Consider the following 24,832-nt stretch of genomic DNA (forward strand, 5'->3'; position numbering starts at 1 on the left):
TGTATTCGTCAATATCAGTTAGAGTAGTACGAACTTTTTTTATTTATGAAACACTGGCAAACCTGCAGTAGTGAGGCCGTCAAACTGATAACGTTGATGCGAGTACGTTATAAGCCGGCTCTTTTAATTTTGTATTTTGTAAATCTAGTGACATTCCGGTATGGTAGGTTTATTGATACCTTTTGAATTTTCTGACATTAATATACTTCGTAAGTACCGAATTACTTATAATTATGTTTTTGATTTTTATTACTTTTTGTGATATACGTGGGGTTTGCTCAGGTGATAAGTTACCATTATTGTGGTTAATTCTTTATAGTTGGTTACATGCAATTAATGGTTTTCATTTTTGGTAATTATTCACTAAGTATGATCCCCAGAATGCGTTTATTTTACGCTACATTGGCAACATTATTTATCGCGGGTATTTAATTTATTGTGAATTTACCCAAATCGCCTGTTCTCGTCGGTGTGACTTCAATGTAATGTAGTGTATAAGTAGTAAATTAACAATTTGTAGGACAAACCCAGTTTGTTTTACTTGTATGTTTAACGATTTGATATCTACTTGGCTGCGTTAGCATTACTTGCTCGATTCTTGCTAGAACACAATATTTAGTTAGTCAAGTGATTAATATAATGTCAAAGAAGTAAAAATTTGTTTACAACATTTTTTCAAGTTTTTGAACTTGAGCAGAAGGAATTAGGTTGCATTTTTGTAGCTCACATGAAGCATATAGTAGTGCTTGTGTTGTCGGGTAATGGTAACTTTACCATTATTAATAAATGTTAAAGTTATGAAAAAAAATCTGTGAAGGCACTGCTTATAATAATTTTTTAGCTTTGGTAATAAGTTACATCTCTTTATTAATATTTTATGCCACTACTACATGCGTTTTACTTACTAAATTCTAATTCTTGATTTTGTCTTGATTATTTCTATTTAAACTGTTGCATCCATTCTGTTGCATTTGTTAGATGCCAAAACTGAAATAGTTAGGTAGCATGAGAAGAGACACAAAACATTTGCTCAAAAGGCACAAATGACAGTATTTTCTAAAACTTGAAGCATCCCACCTAAGGCATTAGGGAATATGATTGAAGTGATTTCATGTTACCTTCTCTTATTAGAGTTTGCACTTATCAGCATGCCAGTTTCAGGTGATAACAAATTTCAGGCATTATTCAGCCACTTAAATGACACCTTCTCTTTGAACACCAGAAGTGCCTGTAGTATTCATTATTGTTCCTAGAAAAAGAACTGTGACTGGCAACTCTTATACTTTAGCTACTTTTAAGTATCACAGGTATGGATAGCAAACACTAGACAGGTAATGCAAAGCAACAAATTTATCCACTCTTTTGTTATGTAAACATATACTCGCCTATATGGTTAATATTGTAATTATGTATTCCATTCCTATGCTTTCTTTGTTTAGTGCTATCAACTGATAAACTGAAGTGATTTATAATATATTTGCCATTGTAGAGTGTATAGGCATCATACTTACATCCTGAAATTTTCATTTCAAAAAAATAATATCTGTGGTAAAATATAAATTAAATAGTATGAAATAGCTTAAATGCTAAAAATGAGATACAAGTTTAATAAGAATAGTCTGTTTTGAAATAGCATACGCAGCATATTTTATTGGAGCACATAAACTACTTGGCTTTACCTGATAGGTGTCGCATTGGTAGCATCAGCTGTCATAGACTATTTGCTTGCTACCTACATGTCTCTTTGGATCACAGAACTTTGTTCACCATCAGTAATTCAGTTTCAGTACCCACTTCATGTAGAGTTTGATGCTTAGTACAACAGATTTTTTTTGTTGAGAGAGACCTGAAGTGAGTAATTACTATCAAGATTTTTAATTGGAAACTACAAATAATTACAAAAATAATCTTAGAAGTAATAACAGTGCATTAGATTGTAGTTAAAATTATGCGGAGTAGTTACTCAGCATAATCAGAACACCATTTATAAGCATTTCAATTTAAGTAAATAAAACATTTAAAGTTCAAGATATGCCAACCAGAATTTATCTTTAGGGCCTAATTTTTAGAATAGCTGTATTTACAAATATTTTTCATATATCTTAGAGGTATGTATAAGAAATTTACATCATTCAATCCTCTGGGAATTGGTGATGAATAAAACTGTACATTGATGTTTTATTTGGGCTTGAAATCTGTTGGATCCTTATGATTTTCACTATCCAGAGCATTGCTTTAATATTTATAAAGAAGTAACTATATGTTGTCTGACCAACTTGATCAAATGATTTATACTTATTCAGGTTTAATCCCTTTCTTTCTCTTGAATTTAATTTATTAAAATAATTTAATTATTAATTATTTTTAAGCTATTTAAGAATAAAACAAAAAATGCCCAATTTTGTTAAGTTTTTAATAATCAGGCTAATTTGCTTAACCCACCGGGTTGGTCTAGTGGTGAACGCGTCTTCCCAAATCAGCTGATTTGGAAGTCGAGAGTTCCAGCGTTCAAGTCCTAGTAAAGCCAGTTATTTTTACGCGGACTTGAATACTAGATCGTGGATTTTGGTGGTTGGGTTTCAATTAACCACACATCTCAGAAATGGTCGAACTGAGAATGTACAAGACTACACTTCATTTACACTCATACATATCATCCTCATTCATCCTCTGAAGTATTATCTGAATGGTAGTTACCGGAGGCCAAACAGGAAAAAGAAAAAAAAAAGAAAAGTTTAATTTATGCTTAGTTTTCCAGTAAGGTGTCATGAATAATTGGCAAATGTTATTCTTATAAGTACTCAGGAATTTGTAGAACTTACTGATCATTGAATGAATGAAGGCTTTCATATATATAGATTTACTGTCCTTCAGATTAGTGTTATTGAAATTTGTGTTGCATAGGTTAGCAAATAATATGAAGAGGATGTTAAATATAGAAATTGGAGTCTAACAATCGGCGTAATATGGCGATCTCTGTGGTAGAGTTGTAGTATCTCGGTCTTTCATCCAGAACCCACTGGTTTGGTTAGTGATGAACACGTCTTCCCAAATCAGCCGATTTGGAAGTCGAGAGTTCCAGCGTTCAAGCCCTAGTAAAGTCAGTTATTTTTACATGGATTTGAATACTAGATCGTGGATACCAGTGTTCTTTGATGGTTGGATTTCAATTAACCACACACATCTCAGGAATGGTCAAAATGAGACTGTATAAGACTACACTTCATTTACACTCATATATATCATCCTCATTCATCCTCTTCTAAAGATAATTACCCGAGGCTAAACAGAAAAAAGTAAGAAAAGTCTTTCATCCAGAGGTCCCGAGTTGAAATTCCGGTCAGGCATGGTATTTTTTGTACACTACAAAATTCCATTTCCATATCCCATGCACAATCTTTAAGCTTATGTGGTGATATCATTAAGCCAAAAAAAAAAATCGCTTACTGTTAATTACCTTACACTGATTAGAAAAAAACCTTTTTTACTTATGCATATTAGTATTGGTCATGCAATCGCGACCTAAGGTAATTTACCAAATTAACAAAATTATTGGTTACAGTGAGGCTTTCTATTTTGTTGTGGCATTTGAGTAATAATAGTAATAATAATAACCTTTTTTTGTTGTTTCTTTATTATAATGTAAGTAAAAGGTTAGGTGAACAATAATTTACCCATGTTTAACAAAAAATACATGATGAAATATGCACGTTTAGTTACTTTAAAAAGACAAAAGATATTAGTGAACATTGTTCAGTTCTTTAATAAGGTTTCCATAATTCTAATCTATATATCAACATTTCCATAAATTAGATCAGTTATCCTTGTCGCTAGAAATATTTCAAAGAGATCCAGCCCCCAGTACTCTTTGTTTCAAATAATTTTGCCTAATTATTTTTTCAGTAAATTTAGGAAACACCTAAGGGTAAGTGTGTACAACAGAGTTCCTACTTGTGAGACTTTTTTTTTCCACAGGCACTTATGATAATCGTACTTTCATTCGATTTGCACAGGAGAAGGAAAATTTTTTTGGTGACATAAATCAACACATCTTTCTCTTCATTATATGTTTTACGTGTTCTCTTCAAATGGCTCAAAGTTCTAAATGAAGTAGGTAGTATTTGTGGTTTAATTATTCATAAAAGGAAAATATTGTGCAAAAAGCAATACTGTAATAATAAAGGATTTTCACAAAATGTATGAAAATTTAAAATCACATCCATAAACATTTTTTCAGTATACCAGAATGAATTTTTCTAGCTTTCATTTTTTTTTTGCTTCAAAGAGGTAGGCAACATTTTATGGTGTCATTTGTTTTTCACTCCACTTAATAATGATATCCATTAAATCATTTTTTTTTTTAATATTTCAATATTTATACATAATTTTCTAATATTTTATTATTTAAATAACAATAATGACAAATTAACAATATTCATTCATAGTAGTAAAAAATAATCTCAAAGAGAAAAAGGACAATGTGTTTGGCAGTAATTGTATACACGCAGATCTATACACTGGATGGTTGGTCTGGTGACGTTGGTGATTCTGTACACGGTGCATGTGTATATGTTTATATGTGTTTGTTACATCTAGTTCGGCAGATAGGCTGGTCTGAAGAGATTTTTAACATGATACAGACTAAAAGTCTACCTGTTATTAAGTTTGATCTTACGGCAGAGTTTCATATAACATGTGTTGTTATACTGAAAAAATCTATCGTGCCTCTTATTCCATTGTTTTTCTATTGTATGAATGTTTAAATAATGTGTAAATTAAGTTAGAGCTAATAATGATAACAGGTTATACAAAAATTATTGAAAGAAATATTGTTTTGTGATTGGATGAACTTCACTTCCTGTTTACCTATCATTGGCGATGATTCTTTGATGAACTGATAGATTTAGAGATATGGGTAGTTCATAGTGGTGATTGTGGATTGGTGGGTGGTAAGCATGAAAGAGGGAGTAAATCGATAACTAATTCAGCTCTTGAGGGTGTTGGACTGGTTATTTTCTGTGCTTTTGGTGCAAAACAGAAGTTTGTCTTTTGAAGAACTTTTGAGAATAAAGTTTACCACCATGGATATAAAGAATTGCCTAAACAAACCATTAAAGCATTGTGGTTCCTCCTATATTCTACGTGGATTATTTTTACCTCTTGCTTTATTTTTATCTCTGTCTATCGGGTGTAAACTACAACAGTATCTTATGTACTCGCTATTATAATTTTTTCATAGAAGTTGGAGTTTTCAGAAACATTTTGTATGCACATTTTAGTTTCTAGAATCATTAACTGACTAAAATTAATTGTGTCAGTCTGTTTACAGGTGTTTTTCAAATATTACTTTACCGATTTTCACAAAACAAAACCTGAAATAGTTGGTTGTATCTCCCTGAAAAATTTGACTGGTTCACCTTTTATGTAGTCTTTACAACACACATGATTGATATATTTCATAGTCTGATGCATATTGTTTGAAAAACAAGTAAAAAATACCTATCTTCTGTTCAAAAACTTTGGTTTTATTTAACATACAGTGTGAGTATACAAAAATATCTATACGTTCTGAAAATCTTTCTGAAAATGGCCCCAAAAATATATTCTCATGTTTTTCTTTTAAAAAAATAATTCAGTGATCTTGATCAAAATTCTAAAAGTTAAGTTATTGCTTAGATTAATCGGGTTGTAATCGAATACATCGCGTTCACTTTCACTTCAGTTTTACCAGATTACATAATGAAAACCTTCGTACGGATTTGAATACTAGATCATGGATATTGGTATTCTTTGGTGGTTGGGTTTCAGTTAACCACACATCTCAGGAATGATCTACCTGAGACTGTACAAGATTACATTTCATGTACATTCATAAATATCATCCTCTGAAGTAATAACTTAGGTGGTCCGAAGGTTAAACAGAGAGAGAGAGGTAGTATTTACTTCTTGAAGAAAACTCGGACAGGATTACTTTTGTCCAATGGGAATTTTTTTATCCAACGAATCCTTTGTAAAAAAAAACGTTTTTCAAATAATCTATACAGATTTATTATATTTTTTTATTAACATTTACTTTTTTAAAATGTCATTTTATTTTTTTAATTTATGTTATAAATTAATAAATTTTAGTTGAAGAAAGTCTATCCCGGCCAGGATAGGCGGACATTAGTTTGATATATTATGTAAGTCCGGCATAGGAAACGGGGGTATCTTCTGTTCGATCCCTTACGTCATTCTGACGTCATAGCGTATGGTTCGGACAGAAGACTACAAACACACCTGTCATGCTTGTAATTATCCGAAACGCTCTTCTGACCCCTTGAAATGTTATCGTGACGTCACAGTCAAAGGGGAAACATATCCTATGTTGTGAAAGTACAGAAGCCATCTATCGGTTTCTTGATTTTATATCTCGTATAAATATTTTAATATTTAGACGAGTCGATCTTACTTTACCGTTAGATTTATTCCAGAATAAGCTTTTCTTGAGGCCTTATCAGTTTGTCAAAATGCAGAAGTTTTTAGTGTTTTATATAACATACATTATATAACATATGAATATTTTTCATTTTATTGACTTCGAATTTTTTAATAAAATTTATTGATTAATTATAAAACAAGTTTATATTATAAATAATAAATTTTTAAGTAAGAAACTTAATCAAAGTGGTATAGAAAAATCGCGTTTCTGTTATTGTGGAAACATGATACTAATTTAACTTATTTATTTTTCTAAGACTCATATTTATCAATTAATGAATTGTTTGCAAGTACTGTTTAATAACTTACTCGTTTTAAACTGCAGAGCGTTCAGTTGTGACTTTATTCTATTCGTTCAGATGAAAATTTAAGTGATACAGTGTTTAACTATTTGTTCTAATTTAATTGTAAGAAAAAGTGCTGGGCACAGTGCATTTAATCATTTTATTCAATTATATGTTTTTAAAGGTAAATATTTCTTTACCTTTAAGTCGTTTACATTCATTTAGAGAACCGGCAGTCGGTACAACGCATTAGCCACGCGATTAAGGCAAGATTTGTACGGTTACCATCTAAAAAAAAAAAAATTAAAATGCTATAGGCTTACAGTACGTTTAGATTTAGAAATTAAAAAATGCAGTTAAATAGAAATAACGGAACCTGCTATTTCCAACAGCTAGTATTTCTGCCCGCATCGAAATAGACGAATTTTATCCGTGCAATTTCTAACGATTTTAATGATTGATATGTGCAGTCTTGAAGACAAACAGAATGATGATGTATTTCTGAACTATACCATCAATTCTTATTCATTGCTCGTAGGTACTATGCGGAACTTTCCAAATCAGCTGATTTGGAAGTCGAGAATTCCAGCGTTCAAATCCTAGTAATTGTCAGTTATTTTGACACGGATTTGAATACTAGGTCGTGGATAACTGTGTTCTTTGGTGGTTGCGTTTCAATTAACCACACATCTCAGGAATAGTAGAACTGAGACTGTACAAGACTACACTTCATTACAACACTCATACATATCATCCTCATTCATCCTCTGAAGAATTATCTGAAAGGTAATTACCGGAGACGAAACAGGAAAAAGAAAGAAAGGTACTGTGCGGAAAAGCAAATATGAATTAAACTAAGTATTGAATGTGACGGTAACAGTGGGGACTAAAGTGTTATTGGTTTAATTTAAATTTTCTTTCCGATATGTTTACAAAAGGTGGCACTTCTGCAAATACAGGAAACGTAATTTTACATATTTCACAATTTTAAATCGTGGTGTAAAAACTAACTTTTGCACCGGTTATAATTATAAAATAAATTGTAAATAATAAAATAAAATTACAGGATAATCAAACATTAATAACGCCTCACATTTAACAGTAATGTGTGTTGTAACCCCAAATTGTATATTTTCAATTGTAAATATTTTTAGATTCCACTCCTTTACTAATCATAATAATACAAATAATTGTGTGCAACCCTGTGCTCTTTTGACCAGTTACAAAGTAGTTTACAGTTAAAAAAAGCTGACAACATAGTTATAGGACTTTCCCGTCACGCGGCTTTTTTCTGATGCACGGCTTACACACACAACTTAATTTAAAATACTTATTTTATTTAAATATAGTATTTTTTGTTATTCAATGATTCTAACTAAAGCGCAAGCGCATACCGTATTTCATTCGCGTAGGTGTGGCGGTACTAGCGGCCATTTTACATACTTCTTTACAGGTTAAATGTTCATTTATTTAATTCTACCTCACCTGTGACGTCACAACATTGGGGAAGACTACAGCGCTATACATCAATGCTGCATTAGAGCTCCTTGTGTTGAGAGGGGGTACTAGTGATGCAGTATATCCGCTTAGCCAGTAGTTTATTTAGAGCATTTTTTGGGGTGGTGGTACGATTTTGCAAAAAATCTTTTTTTGTAAATATTATTTTTTAATTGTTAACAAATGTGTCTTAGAAAAGTAAGACATTAATTAGGCGAAATCTCGAGATACTGAGTGTGACCTGGCTATACAGCCTCACCTCCTTGACCTTTTAAATTGAATTTAGCGGCATCAATGCCCATGTATAGAAGTAATCTGAGCAAGTTAGGTCAAAATCGGTCGAGTAGTTCTGATGAAATAAGGTACGACACCTAGCACCGAAACACACGTATATACGAACATCTGGTTTTTTTCGGTTCCTTAGGTGTCAGAACGTAACGGCCATGTCTTCATAATTTGTATGGGCATGTCTTCTGTGTTGGCTTGATAGTATGAATGTATAAATGTGTGTGGTACGTGTTAGTAACTGTTAGGTGTGCTATGTTCCTGGATGTTTTCCTTCTTTAGGTATTTATGGTGTGCAGTGTGTACGTGTAGTGGCTTGGTATGGATGATGTTTGCTTGTCGAGACCGAATGTGTGTATGGGCGCTTACCCCCTTCCTGAAGTAATGCTTTATTAGTGGTTTCCCAGGAGGTGGGGTCTCCACGAGTGGAGGTTTAGTCGGTAGTGTGCTGGAATACATACTCATTTTCTGTAACAGCTTGCGGAACCTGTTAGCGAGCCCGGCACTGCTTCGGCGCCCGTAAACGGGGTTCCTCCAACTCAACAAAAAAAAAGTGTCAAACGTAAAGATCCGGTGAAAACCGCGTATGTCCAAATTTGGAAGGGAAAGTTCCAAAACTGTAGTGCTAAACGGGAAAGTAAAAGGGAATTAAAAAAAAGAAAAGATAAAATTACTGTCATCATCTAGAAAAGTTTTGTAATTTCCATAAAAAAAAAACAGTTTTCAGAAGAGAAACTATTAGCTACCTCTTGAAAGAATCTTGTTAGGGATTTTAAATAACCAATCGGACCGTATAATTCAATCCTACGGCGCGATAATTTATTTAACAGTTTGACTGGTTACCAAACATTTGATCAAATCCATCATTCTTTAGTTGTATGAGTATTATCGTAACTATGAATTTGTCGTATTCATAAAAATCGAATACCAAACGATGGACTTTTGTCAAAGTTTAAATTTTGAATGGTAAAAATATTTGACTTGTATTCAATTTCGTTAGGAGTAAATGAAATTTGCATATCTACAAATATTAAATGTAAAATGTATATTACATAATTTAATAAACTACTGTAAATGGAAGTTAATACGGCATTATATATATGCCTATCAAATTTATATAAGCCATCGACAAAGATTTCGATATTTTGTATTTTATAGTTGCGATTAAGAACTTCGATGCTAATATAATTAATTATATCGCTAGCAATTTTACATAAATCGTCTTTTCTTGTCAATCTGGTAGCGTTACATTGATCTCCGTTTTTAATATAAGTAAACATATGTGTAATTAATGCTGAATCTGGTATTTTGTTTCCCGTTTCTATAGTGGTTCTAATTATAGGTGTAAATAGATATTTCATGAGATTGACTATAATAAATTGTATATGATGAGAGTGTATAACGTCTAAATTATAAAATTTCATCAACGATTTAAATGATCGCTCATTTAAGGTTATGGTTGTAGAAAAGTAATTGGCATATATTTTAAATGTATTTATGATATTAATTAGATTTTTAGAATTTACATCCAAATATTTATGATAAATGTCATCATAAGTATAAGTTGCGATAGATTCGATGAAATTATTCAAGTTGTATTTTTTCATCAGTACAAATATATTAAAATATTGTAATTCGTATTTATAAATTTTAATTTTTTTTTTTTTTAGTGTCCGTTTCTCTATTATATTTGTAGTGTTTTTATATTTTTTCATATCTTGGTATTCGATTTTGTATTTTTTAATGTACGCATTTTCTGAATCTGTCAACTCTTCGTTAGATTCTTCCTTCGATAAAATGACATACAAATTGGTATATGAAACTTTATTATTTAATATTTTATTTAAATTTGCAATGTGAGTTTTACATACTTTTTTATTGATAGTTTTAAACAAAAACGATATTGATACTGCTTCATTTTTAGTATGTTCTATTGACTTTGAACTGGAAGGTAGTATTTTATCTACTACTGATATTTTGTGTTTTTCTTTTTTTAATTTAGTTTTTGAAGTTATCGTATCACCTTTAACCACTTCGTTTTGTTTATCTTTATTTATTTATTTTATTTACAATTTAAAACTTACATGGTCATCCGTCAGACCTAAGTCTGTCGACAGATATACTAAAGAGTATTATTACATTATTAAGTGGTTAATGTAATAACCAATTTTATGTAACAACTAAAGATATTATTAGTTTTATAATACTTATAATAGTAGTACAATTATAAAAATTAATTTTACAAAATTAGACTAAATATTTAAAAACTAATGAACAAATTATTTCTTTAATAATTGTAATGTATTAGATTTAGTAACTAAAATTATATTCAAGAAACAAAACTATACTTAATTACAACAACGAATTACACAATTAATATCTTGTTGCAACAATTACATAAAGAAAATAAATAACTAAGCTTTAACCATTCAACAATACATTATTTATTGATTTACAATAATTATCAACATTAAAATAATAACTATAATCATGTTATAATTGTCTGGACTGCCAGTATAAATCCAACATGAATCCTGTTAGTACCTATTACGTTATAATTAATGCCCACTCAATGAGAAGTTTTTTTAAATCATTTTTTTTTATTTTTACATTATTGAGGTGATTCGGTAAAGAATTAAGTAATGCAGGAACAACGTACTTCTTTAATCGTTTACCGTAAGTATTATTATATCTATCTGTGATAAAGCTCATTGCTCTCAAATTGTATCCACTTTCTATATTTACCCTGTATTCACTGTTGTAAAAGTTCTTAAAAATAATTAAGAATTTAAATAGACCTCTAACTGACAGAAACCTTGTAAGATTATTTAAATTAGTGTCATAATTATCAGAATCATAAAGAGCAATATCTTTGAGGACCCTATTTTGTATTAAATTTATTTTATTTATGAGATAGTCTGCGGCTGATCCCCATGTTGTCAAGCCGTATCGAATAACAGATTCAAACAAGGATGAATAGAGTAAGCGTTTACAGTGAATTGGTAATAGGGGTGAGATGTGGTGGAATTTCATAGCAACCACTCTTAAATTTTTACATATATGTTTTATATGGTGATCCCATCTAAAAAAAGAGTCAAAATGTACACCCAAATATTTGTATTTGTCAGCATTTTGGAGATGTTCACAATTACAATTTATGTGGTAATTTTTTATACAGTCACATGTATGACAAATAATTTTTATTGGTCTTTGGGATTGAAGATAAGGAGATCTTACATGTAAAACAGTAGTTTTTTTAGCGTTAATAATTAGGCCTTTGTCATGAAGCCACTTTAATAGATTATTAAAATCTTCTTGCATTAAAAACTCTGCTTCTTCCAATCGCTTATGTCCAAATGCTAAAACACTATCATCAGCGTATTGCAACAGACATGAATTAGAGATCGCGCTAGACATATCATTAACGTACAGATTAAAAAGTGTTGGGCCCAAGATAGACCCTTGAGGCACGCCACTATCCATTTCGTATCTATCACTATATTTATCTTTAATTTTAACAATAAGTTTTCTGTTACTTAAATAGTTTTGTAGCATATTATTAAAAGGGCCATTAAACCCTAGGTTATTTAGGGCATCTAAAAGTTTATGATGGTCTAACGTATCAAAAGCTTTACGAAAATCTAAAAAAAGTAAGATTACATGGTTACATTTATTTAAGTTAATATTGACAAAATCAGATAAATCATTTATAGCATCGTTAGTCCCAATCCCCTTTCTGAAACCATATTGAGTTTCACTGATTAATTTGTTATCATCAAGGTATTTAGTAATATGCATAGAGACATACCGTTCAAAAACTTTTTCGATACATGACAGTATAGAAATTGGCCGATAATTATTTAAATCTTTAAAAGAACCAGCTTTATAGATAGGTCTAACAATAGACATCTTCAGTAGATCAGGAACCCTCCTTGATTTAATTATATTGTTTACTATAATTGAAATTAAAGGGCTGACTTTATTAACGACATATTTCAAATCTTTGATTCGTATGCCATCTACACCTGGCGATTTTTTATCATTCATAGATGAAATTATATTTTCTATTTGTTTAGGAGAACTTAAAGGTAAATGAAAAGACACAAGCTGCATGCAGTTGCCACCCGTGAATTTCAAGAACTTATGTATACAATTATGTTTAATATCATCTACTGAAGTTACAAAGTGTTTACCGATAATGTCTGCAGCGACCTTACCCGCGTTATTAGATGTACCGCTTACATATTTAATTATAGTATCGTCTAAGTTACGCTTAGAGGGTAACCCCATCAAAGAGTTAAGTAGTTTCCAGTTACCCTTAATATCATTCTTTTGAAAATTTTTAAATTTATCATTAAAATACTTCTCCTTCGCTTTTCGTATTTCAATATTAATTTTATTTCTATATAATATGTAATCTTTTCGAATTTCCAGGTTAGCTGGTGCTTTTTTCCATTTTTTGAACAGTTTGTCTCTATACTTTATTTTATTTAGAATGTCATCCGTCATCCATGGTTTTTTTCTATTTTGAATTTTAATCCTATCAGTATTTCTGCAAACTAAAGAACTGTTATACACAGAATTAATTATATCAACGAATTTCTCATATGCAGATGGATTATTATCCATCTTATTACCTAAGGTGTCATAATTTATGCTATCTAACTTATATCTAATTAAGGCATTATCTAAGTAAAATGAACCAAGACTGTCATCCATCGATCGTTGGGATGAATTCTTGTACAACAGATCTGCTATTGTCACATAGTGATCAGAAATTTTAGTTTCAATTACTCCAGAAAAAACGTAATCAGGAAAGCCTCTAATAAAAATGTGATCTATACAAGATCTAACAATTACCCCATCTCTTATTTCCTCCCTCGTTATATCAGATATGCAACACATGAATCCCGTTGTATGTAATAAGGTTTGATAGTAACTAACTACAGTATTTTCCTTAGTAAGATCAATGTTCATATCTCCGATTAAGACCGCATTATTATTATTACAATTATGAAGAATATTTTCAAGATCATGTAAAAATTCATGAACATTTAAATCTGGCGGTCTGTAAAAGCATATTATCGTAAAATCATAGGTCTTAACGCCCAATTTCACTGAAACCTGAATGCATAATAGTTCACAACTTGAGACAGTCAAATCCAACATTATTCTTTCAGCACTGAGTGTGCTACGACAAAGAATTAAAATACCACCACCAGACCTAATATTCCGGACACAGTGATAGGAGTCATAGCCATTAATCTGATAAAAATTAATTAAACTTATTTCATTATCCGTAATGTTTATTTCCGTGAGAACTATCAAATCTACGTTACTATTACCTAGGTGAATCAAGAATTCATCCCAATGACCGCGAATAGTCCTAATATTTAAATGAAGTATACTCAGTTTCGATAAACAGGAGTAATCTTGCGAAAATTCGTCTAGGTTCGAGTAGTAATTATCAATAGCCAAAAACCGGCCATTAAAAATATTATTTTCATTAATGTTTTCCATTTCAATAGGGATTCGAAAATATGTCTAAAACGCACAGATTACATAAGCTATACAGATTATACAATTTGTAAACATAATAAAAACATTTTATTTAGAAACATATAAATTTTATTTGTAAAGACTAATTTAATACTAATCGTTGTTATGACTAATGTCTTATCTACGCAAAAACACAGCATAACCGTTTTTGTTAAAGGGGTGGGAGAACATATATTCGATAGAACAAACGCTCGAATAAGATCGTAGGTGTAACTTAATGATATCAGTATCATATTATTTGATATCAATGTCGTCACCATAACAGAGATAACATTTTTGAGATAGGCTCGCAAGAGAAATACATCGTTATGCAAGTCAATTATCCTTATCAATTTAAAGCCAATTTCTAAAAATAAAATAGTTTTCATCAAACTATTATTCACTTTAAGAAATAAACTGATGCTTATAAACATAGAAAAGTAGCTGCTGAATTGGCATAAAATTAAATTAAGTGAAGGTCTTCCTTTTTTTATAATATTGGAACAGTAATACCAAGAATCTTGAGTCATGCAATAAAATGATAGAAATAACTAATACGTGAGCTTACATTTACAGAACTGAATGTAATGAACATAATAATATTATTACGAAACAATTCTATTATACTCTTAGGGATAACGCTATCATAGTTACAAATTTATATAACTCACTTGATTTTTTGCAGATCCGCCTCAGTGTTAATTTTAATAGCAAACACATCTTCACTTTTCTTAACAAATATTTTACCATTTCGTACCCAAACAAATTTATACTGAAGTTCACCCGCTTTTTGTTTCGTTTTATAAAGTAAGTCTTTTATTGATGTTACTAGATTTTCATTAATATACACTTTTTTGTCACTTCCATCTGCAAGAACCATATTATTTGTTAGCTTCTCGCGCTTTTTGCTGATCCAGAAATCTCGCATTTTTCTGCTGCTAAACTCCACTATGATCGGTGGTGAATCAGTCTTCCTCCTAGTAGGTAGTCTATGAACCGCTTCCACACCGTCCAAGCTGAAAGGAATATCTAGTTTGTCAGCGATTTTCTGAAGAGAGTCATGTAAATTTTCCTTACGGTTTCCATCGGGGTGTAATTTTAGCCCGTGAATTTCAATATTTTTGTTTCTTCCATATTGTTCGAGTTGTATGATTTTTTCTTCTAGCGAAGCGATTTTCTTATCCTTCTCTGTTACGCTTTCTCGGAGTTGTTTCACTTCTTGGAGAAGATCCTTGTTAGATTTCTGTAATTCACTAATTTCATTTTTAATATCGTCATAGAACAGGGATAGCCTACCAAGTTCATTTTCGGTCCTACTGGAAGAAGCTCTGACTTCTGCTTTGAGTTCTAAAATGATAACTTTTAATTCATTAATACCGGTGAAATCTAATATTTCTTTAGCCGAATCCACTGATTTATTGTCAGTAGATTTGACTGATTTGCGACACTCACAACACATCCACTCTTTTTTCTTTTTCTGCGACATTCGCTGATATGTATTCTCCGTAATTCCAACGCATTTATGGTGGTAACCGTATAAACAAAAACGACAAATAATGTATGTTCCATCAATCGGTAATTCTCCCTCACAGGTATTGCACTTCTTCATTTTCAAATATTTTTTATCAAACAGGATTACAATATAATAAAATATTTAACACTGGCATATAAAATACAACATAATTGTTCAAGAAAATATACAGTTGTGTATTTAAGATAAGAACTGCTTATCTACTACACTCTGAACAGGAATGCGAATAGAGCGACACACGTCTGTTCAGTACAGCAGCCAGACGCAGACTGATCTTCTTTCATATCTCGTAATTTGTTATAAACGTTTAAAATTGAATTATTATTTTTGATGTATATATCTCGTTCTTTAATCATTCGTTTAAAATTTATCGACAACCTAGCAAAAGAACCTTTAATGTAATTATTATAAGGAATGTTTAAATATTCAAATAAATGGGTATGCGAATTTACGTGTTTCTGTATATTAATTTTGCTAAATTTAACGCTAGTTTTACATAAGATACAATAAATTTGCGAATTATTAAAATAGTCATCAAAATCATCATGACATATCGATATCGCAAATAAATTAATCACGAGTAAATTATTTTTGTAGTTGGTTGTTTTTTTTATTTGATTTTCGATAGTTAACGTTTTACATAATTCAATGTCATTTTGCGTATAACTTTTTGATTTTATAAATAAATCTATATCACTGTCGAGGTGCGATTCATCATCAGCCATTGTAGATGTTTTGTGGTAATACGAGTCGGAAAATGGTGAAAGTAACGGATCGTTAGTTAAAAGATTATAAGTATAATTTTCATTGTTTTTTGTCTTTTCGTCTTCGGAATGATCAAATATGGAATTAACTAACGATTCTAACTTATTAGATTTTGCATTTACATTTTGCATTTTATCATTCACTTCTATATCTTCTACTTCCATAGTTGTAGAACTAGTCGTATCTACATCTTGTTCTATAGGTATTTCATCATCCGCATTTAAATCATTCCGTATAGTTGTAACATTTATTTCAGTCATATTTACATCTAGTTCTATAGGTATTTCATCATCCGCATTTAAATCATTCCGTATGGTTGTAACATTTATTTCGTTTATAGTCTCTTCTAAATTCATTTTATTTGCACTCTCTTCATTAATATTACCATATGCATTCATTTCGTTTATACGCTCTTCTATATTAACATTTAAATTAGTTTCATTTGTACTTACTTCATTAATATTGCCATTTACATTTATTTCATTTATATATTCTTCGATATTATCATTTAAATTAGTTTCATTTGTACTTACTTCATCAATATTATCATTTATACGCTCTTCTATATTAACATTTAAAATGGTTTCATTTGTACTTTTTTCTACGTTATTGTTTATAATTTCTTGTACATTATCAATGAATGTTTCATTTGTGTATATTTGTCCAGGTGATATTTCATAGTTTTCTTGTATTTTATCATTTTGTATATTTAATTCATTTTCTTGTATATTGGCATTTAAATTAGCTGCATTATATTGTGTATGTGTTTCATTGTTTAAATTTGTTATATTTTCTTGTGTGTTAGTATTTATTTTTAAACTGACATTTGTATTAAAATTAATTTCATCTACGTTAGAATTAACTTTTAAATTTGCATCGTTTACATTCAAATCTTTAACGTTTATTTCTTTTTGCATATTGCTATTCATTTGGTCAACCTTTGAAGTGTTTACGATTTCTTGTATACTTACATTATGTGTATTTTGATTGATAGGTTTTTCAGAATTTGAATTTTTATCATCAGAGTATCGATCCAATAAAGATTCGAGTAAAATGCTAAAATCTTTAAAATCTTTTATATTTGATGTTTTAATGTTTGTATCTGCAGTCGAAAACATCTTGCTTAAAACGATCAACTAATAGTTGTAATAATAAGCTAAAACAAAAAAGAACAAATTAACATTAAGATTCATCAGATGAATAACTTTCATCGTCCGATTTATCATCGAAAAATGAAGTTTTTTCAGATGTATTTGATGTTTTTTTATCTTCTAACATTTTAATACTAGTTATAGGATTTATATTTATCCCATTTAACTTATACAGTTCCATTAGAATATGCATGTTGTTTTTAGTTTTATTCATTAAATCTTTATTTTTGCTAATTAAATGATAAAAAAAATTTCCTAGATTGTTAGCCTGTATACCATTTTCAACGGTCATTAGATCTAATCTAGATTCACCTACTTTTAATACTCTTTCCGCCGACATATTATGAATGTTGTATCTCAACGGAGCTATAAACATGCGCCCATCGTCTGAAATGGCTAATTTTTCAGACATAAACATTTCGTAAATTTGACTCACAGTCAATCTACCTATTATCGAAATTGGACTGAACATCACCTGAGGATGACATATTTCTCCGTACCGATTTTTACATTTATACATAGATAGATCTTTTATCGCAGATATAACAGATTTTTGCCCTTGCAAGTCTGCTAATTTTTTTCCCACACACAATGGAGTTAGAAATCTATAATTACAAACAATAATATTGTTAGTTGCATCGTAGTAACTAAATAATTTGATATTCAAATGGTTAAGAAGAGTTTCAACATAAATGTAATATTTAAATAAAACTGATTTTCCTTTTTTTTTCAACTCGTCACTTCTGACTGTAATATTTTTTGATGCTCTAATATTTAATTTATTTTTCGATTCTATGATACCAAAGAATAATACATCATCTATTCGCTTATTAATTTGGATATATTTCACATCCACGTTGCTGCTGTTTATTTTGAATTTTTTACCCTGGTAACAATATTTATCTCCTTCTATAGCGTTTATACATCGAACGTGAAATGTAACCGACTCTAAAAATTTAGGTCCAAATTTAAATACAGATTCGTCTAAAATAATACCATCCCCATTCGTATGACCTTCTATATCCCCAAATATAGTATACAATTGAATTTGGGAATGTTCTTTGTACGCTGAATTCCATTGGTATTTGTGTTTAGAATTCGAATTTAACAATTTTAAAATCTTACTACTAACATTAGATTCACCAATAAAATCATCGTATGAATAAGAACCAAATTGTTTAAAATCTGCTTCATCTAATATATTAAAAATTTGACGTTGAATTTCTGAAAATTGTACCGGTATAGATTCACGTTCTACCAATTTCAATTCATCGTAAGATCTCTCGTTTAAATTTTTGATTTTAGTTTTTATACAACCATCAACACTTTCAATATCAAATATTACATTCAGTAATACATCGTTCGGTGTTACATTATGATCATAAATCAGCATAGAATTGTAACCAACCGAAGACAAAAATAAATGTATCATTTCCTGAGATATAGGTTCGAATGTTTGGCTTTTTATATTATTCACAGCAACTACAGCGTTAGCTGGTTGTTGCATAATTATACTTTTTGGTAGGTTTTTAGATATGGATGAAAATTTTAAATAGTGTAACGTATTAATGTCATTAAAAAAGAATAATTTTAATTCAAACTGGGTACAAAATAAATTAACCATCGGTACATATTTCATAAATACATTAGATGTAGACGAAACTGATAAAATATCATTATAAATATACAAAACAATAAAAGTATTTCTCTTTTTTATATTTAGAATGCGATCGCGTTTGATGTAGAAATTACTAAGGTGCATACCAAAACTAATTCTATATTCATCGTCATCTTGTTTGTGATCTATTCTGTAAATGCTTTCATCTTTTACAATTTGATAAATCACATCAAATTCTATTTGTATCGATGTAGTAGTCAGCATGGCTGACGATACATTCTCTCCTGCATTTTTAATTTCCTTCGTTGAAATCGGGCATATAAAAAAGAAATCATCGTCGGTGTACCGAATTTGATTTATATGTATGCGTTTCGTATGCGACACTCTACGAATTGTATTTATAATGTGTTTTATATTAACAATTTTATATGATTCAATTGGATTGTAAATACAATGATACTTGTCGACTTCATAATTGAATTTATTATTGTACATAGTGAAACTTAAATTGCCAGCTATAAATAATAATTTCAATTTTTCAGCATCAAATTTTTTTTTTTGTCATATAAAATTAAAACGCGTTCAAATATAAAACCCGACGTTACCAATAATTTATTATTCAAATCGTCTAATTTTGGTCCGTATTTTAAAACTGCAGAAAAAAATTTACAATAATCATCTTTCGTTATTACGTGTTTATCTTTTTCTTTTTCGTGAACAAGCGATTCAGAATTTATAGCATCAATCCAATTGGCACTTTCTTCTTTAAATATTAATGTATCATTTTCGTATTGACATTCGATGTGAAAGTTTAAAGTTTTAAATATAAATCTATTTTCACCATTTCGCACAGAATATATATGATTATTTTTTAAGTTGTTAATAAAATAATATTTAATATATTTTACAGTGTTTAAATAAAAAGTACCATACAAATGAATAAATGGATCGTCATTTACTTTGCGTATTTCATAATCTAATCTACTACCAAACATTATTGGTAATATTTTATGTATGACTTGCCCATTACTCATACGAATACAACCTAAATAGTTAAAATTACAAGTTGACACTAAATGCACTATATTTTTATATTCGACATAACATTCACAATTTGTAATATAATACTTTCGAAGATGTGAATCGTAATCCATACACAACGTTAAAGAATTAAATTCTATATGAGTAAACATAATCAACACACGTTTGGCACACTCGCAAAGATGCAAACATATACTAACACGAATAAACCTCGATTGAAATGAGGTTGGTTATCTATCGATTACGCAAAGAATAAAAATAAATTATCAATTAATAAATTTTATGAAATTACACCGTATAGAGTAGTTGTCTGTTATCAATATAAATTCAGTATAATTGCACAAAAAACACTTAAGATCAAGGTTAAGTGTCATATGTTATCATGAGTGTAAATACATTGTGGTAATTTTACTGATGTAGAAATTTTCATAAATATATCATGATATATTATTGCATCATTTAAAATGTAAAAACATAATAATAGCATTTATTGATAACTAAATTAAATATATTATACCGTTTAAAATATAAAAATAACATTAATACTATTTACATTTACTGATAATTTATTCTTAGTTATCAAAAAATTAAAATGATAATTTGAATTGCAAACATTATTTAAAACGCAAAAATAACGTTAATATTACTTGTATTTTATAACATTTATTGATAATTTGATTTTAGTTTGTTGTCGGTTAATTATACATTTAAAATGCGTTCATAAATTACAATCAGCTAGCATTTTTATATATATAAAATGTATACATAATTTCATAACATACATTTACAGTGGTAATGTACTATATTAAATTTCATTTGGATATATTATATGAAAATAAAAAATTAATAATAATTATTTACTCGTATTTTACATATATAAGGTATGAATAATATCACATCTTGATACTAAAAAGTAAAATAATGCGTTCGCATTTTACATGCGAATTTTAACATTAAAAATTAAATGATAATTTAGATAAACCACTCGAAATCTTTTATATATAAAGACTGCATAGCCGCATAGAAAGTAGAATTCACTAAGCAAGATAGACGAAACGCAAATTCAAGATTTGAAATTATTACAAATGTATGTAAATTTGTACGCAACTGAAAATGTTAATGAATTCAACAATTTACTAGGACGATTCGTCAGAATGAATACATCATTTAAAATATTATTAATACCAAGTTTATTGCATACTAGCATCAAACTTCCATCCGTTAACCAATCTTTACGGATTCATTTTGACGCGAGCAGTCGATCACATACAGAGGGTATTTGGTTTTGTAATCTGAAAACGTGTACGGTGAATCTATATTTTTATAATATGATTTTTGAAAATTAATAAACATTCTATACATCAACGCTTGATTCCCTCGTAAATCTTCATACGGATATTTATTCGAATTAATCATTACACAAATATTTTTAACGTTACACGAATCGAATTCTGACGCGTCCTTCATGGCTTTATCTTTCCTATCGGTTTGAAAACCTACACTAACATAACGCGGTTTATCAATTTGCGACAACGTTGTCACATTCCATATAAAAGAATTCGTTTGAGGAACCGCCGTATTTTCATGAAGGTCCCACGCTCTGAACGCCATACGCACATCTTTATTTTGATCTCTTATTTTAGCTAATTCCAATTCATATTCGGGTGCCACCTTGAGGTACGGAACAACCCACACGATGTCTGTTAATTCTATCTTAGATTTATGGTCGAAAACCGTAGCGCATATCGCGTTTACATCGCTATCAAAACGTCTCAACGCCAATTCCTGTCTGTTGTTTATGATTATTTTTTTATAGTCTTCAGCGAAACCCAACAGCATCGATAACGGTACGCATAAATTAAAATTACCATTTTCATCTAAATGGACTTTATTTTTTCCACTAATCCATCCCGCTATTTCGGCAGATGTCAACGTAGAATTTGTCATTGAAAGAGCGTTTTTCATAACCGTTGTCACGCCTACATTTCTCACCGAAGCTACTTCTTGCGCGTTAATAAGATATCGTATATCCTGGAATAAGAAGGCCACACCAAAATTAACTAATTCTGAAGTAGTTGATTTTTTTCCGTCTGCTCCGACGAGTTTACCGGAAATCAAATAACTTTCACCCGGAACGGTATACACGTCTGGTTGATTTATAGGGATTTTAATCTCCTTTTCGATTTTATTCGCTAAGGAATAGTGATTGTGAAATTGATTATATGTTAGGGACTCATCTGAACGCGCTATTTTATTAACTGTTAAATAATTCATCTCTATAGAGAAAGTTTAATTTTTTTTATTTCAATAACGTAATGGTGTTTTAAGTTTCCTGTCGACGATTTCAAAACCTAAAGATTTTAATTTTTTAACGCTTTCTTCGGTCAATTTGTAACGTTTTTTAACATTAATTTCATCATCACTTTCAAATACTAGCGGCATGTCTATCTAAAATAACAAAATAAAAATCCAAATTACAATATTATATTCAGAAACTCCGATGGGTCCTTGATTCTTTCAATACTAACATCATGTTTACTCGTTCACCACGCAAATTCAATAAATTATCATTTTCATCGGTCAACGATATAACTAAATCGTAAATTGCTCTCACATCTACCGGTAGAAATTCAATATAGGGAGGATATTCTTCAATCATATCACCCGGATCTACACTCAGCGGAAACTCATATAAAATGCGGTCTTGATTTTCATTTCTATAACTGCCCGAAATAATGTTACATTTCACGCGTACTATATTCACGGAAGCGATATTTATTATTTCATCCGAAAGATGCGTTGCATTCGCTTTCAGAATTATCGGCCCGTAGCCCAACAGCCTGCCGATACTGCAATCTGTATCCGACAGGTCTATCCATACGGTGCTTTTAATTTCACACTGTAACGTATTTGGGTTAGCTCGCAATGTGATGGTTTGATTAATTTTATTCATTTTATTCTGTATATAGTTACAGAATATCTTCAATTTCGTAACTGCCCGTTGGTATTGTTATGTATTGCTTTTTTGTCAACACATAATTATTATTTTCATCTTTTTTGACATCCTTTTCCAAAGCGAAACAAAATTTATTATTTTTGTTTTCCTCGACGTTCGGGATAGTGTTGGCTGTCATCAACCATTTGAGACCCAATTCGTATTGGCCTTTTGAAAGATCGATCGGAGGAAAAAATGATTTTTTAATCATCGAACTGTTACCGTCAATCGATAATAGACACGACATATCTATTTAGAAAAAATAAAAAACAAAAAACGTATAATTTATTCGGATAAAAATTCTAAACATAATCGACCGCAAATCACATCATCATCGGTCTGATATCTATTGTAGTTGTACGTTACGTTAGAGTTTCTGAAATAATTCATCAGTTCTGGAGGCGGATGCGCATCGCCTATGCTATCAAAATAATCTACGTTTTTGTCGATTTTTCGGAAACAAACCCAATGCGTACCGCGGCCGTTTGAAGTGTCTAAATTCACTATCGAGCATTCATTTTTCCAAATCATTTTCGGTAAAGCATCCAACATAAAAACACCGCGAAAATGTGGAATTTTCAATTGTTTCGCATATTCAATCATTTCGTGATCGTACAAAGCGCGATTTGGTATTGAATCGATTATTTTTTTTTTTTTCTTAACCATACCGCTGCCTTTTTTCAATCTCAATCGACCGCCAAATTTGGATTTAAGTTTCATCGCGTTAGTTACTGCGTAGGCGGCCGCTCTTTCAGTCAAACTGCTATCCGGCGCAACCACACGTTCCCACGCTCGTTCGACAAGCGCTTTATCGGCTTGAGATCTTGTTTTATTATCTGAATATTTCGAATAAGCTATATCGTGCAGTTTACACGCCTCATCTAATTTATTTATGCCTCTATCACCACGCTTCAATCTCTTATCCAAGTTGGTGCCCGGACCGCAATAATTGTAACCTGGAATATGAGCTTCAAATGGCAATAAATCTACAGCCTTATTGATTACTGACCCGATTATACCGCGTCCGCCTTTTTTCTTGGAAATATTTTTCTTCTTCACCTTCATATCTCTATATATAAAAAATTATTTTTTCATTCAAATACATTATTTATCTTGACGAACCAAATTTATTCTTATGCCATCATTATTGTTTTTAAAAATCGCTTCCGAAATTTCCTTAATAGCCGTCTCTATCGCATCATCTATATATCTATCAACTTTTGTTTTAAGGTTGATGTTTTCTTCTTTTATAAATTGTATAGTATCCTTAGTAAGCGTTTGCATTTCATCTTCTATGTATTTTTTAATATCTTCATCATATGCATTTAATCTTTCCAAACCTATAAACTTTTCATACAGATTGAATGTGTATTCATCAAACATACTTTTGGTTCGACCCAGATTCAACGCGTCCGCATTATCAATAGGATCGGACACGTTACACAACCTATGATTTTTTATATCATAATTTCCGTCTGTTGTGATGGGGAAACCTGACGACATTTGTTTGGTATGTTTCAAATTCACCGCATCCGAATCACCGATAGGATCGGACACGTTACACAATCTATGGTGATTTATATCATAATTTCCATCACCAGTCAACGAAAAACCTTCCCCGGGAGGCCCTCGTTTTCCAGCTGTTCG

The 24,832-nt window shown here is 30.4% G+C and overlaps 2 protein-coding genes across 3 annotated transcripts in view; one reads left to right on the plus strand and one right to left on the minus strand.

Moving 5' to 3' along the window:
* Rab3-GEF (Rab3 GDP-GTP exchange factor) overlaps positions 1-24,832 on the plus strand; it is a 316,556-nt gene continuing 291,724 nt past the window's right edge. Inside the window, exon 1 of the mRNA XM_075355604.1 lies at positions 1-209. The gene's annotated coding sequence lies outside the window, so the exon portion shown is untranslated. The remainder of the gene's footprint in view (positions 210-24,832) is intronic.
* Positions 15,817-20,390, minus strand: LOC142318925 (uncharacterized). 2 transcript variants are annotated; one of them, XM_075355603.1, is made up of 2 exons: positions 20,083-20,390; positions 15,817-17,536 (listed from the first exon to the last, which is right to left on the minus strand). In XM_075355603.1, exon 2 carries the CDS (start codon positions 17,496-17,498, stop codon positions 15,819-15,821), a length of 1,680 nt encoding a protein of 559 aa, XP_075211718.1. In that variant the 5' UTR covers positions 17,499-17,536; positions 20,083-20,390; the 3' UTR covers positions 15,817-15,818. The 2 variants fall into 2 exon arrangements, with proteins under 2 accessions (XP_075211718.1, XP_075211717.1); XM_075355602.1 differs by having other exon boundaries at positions 20,078-20,390.

This window comes from Lycorma delicatula, chromosome 2 (genome assembly GCF_047948215.1).
Source record: "Lycorma delicatula isolate Av1 chromosome 2, ASM4794821v1, whole genome shotgun sequence".
NCBI lineage: Eukaryota > Metazoa > Arthropoda > Insecta > Hemiptera > Fulgoridae > Lycorma > Lycorma delicatula.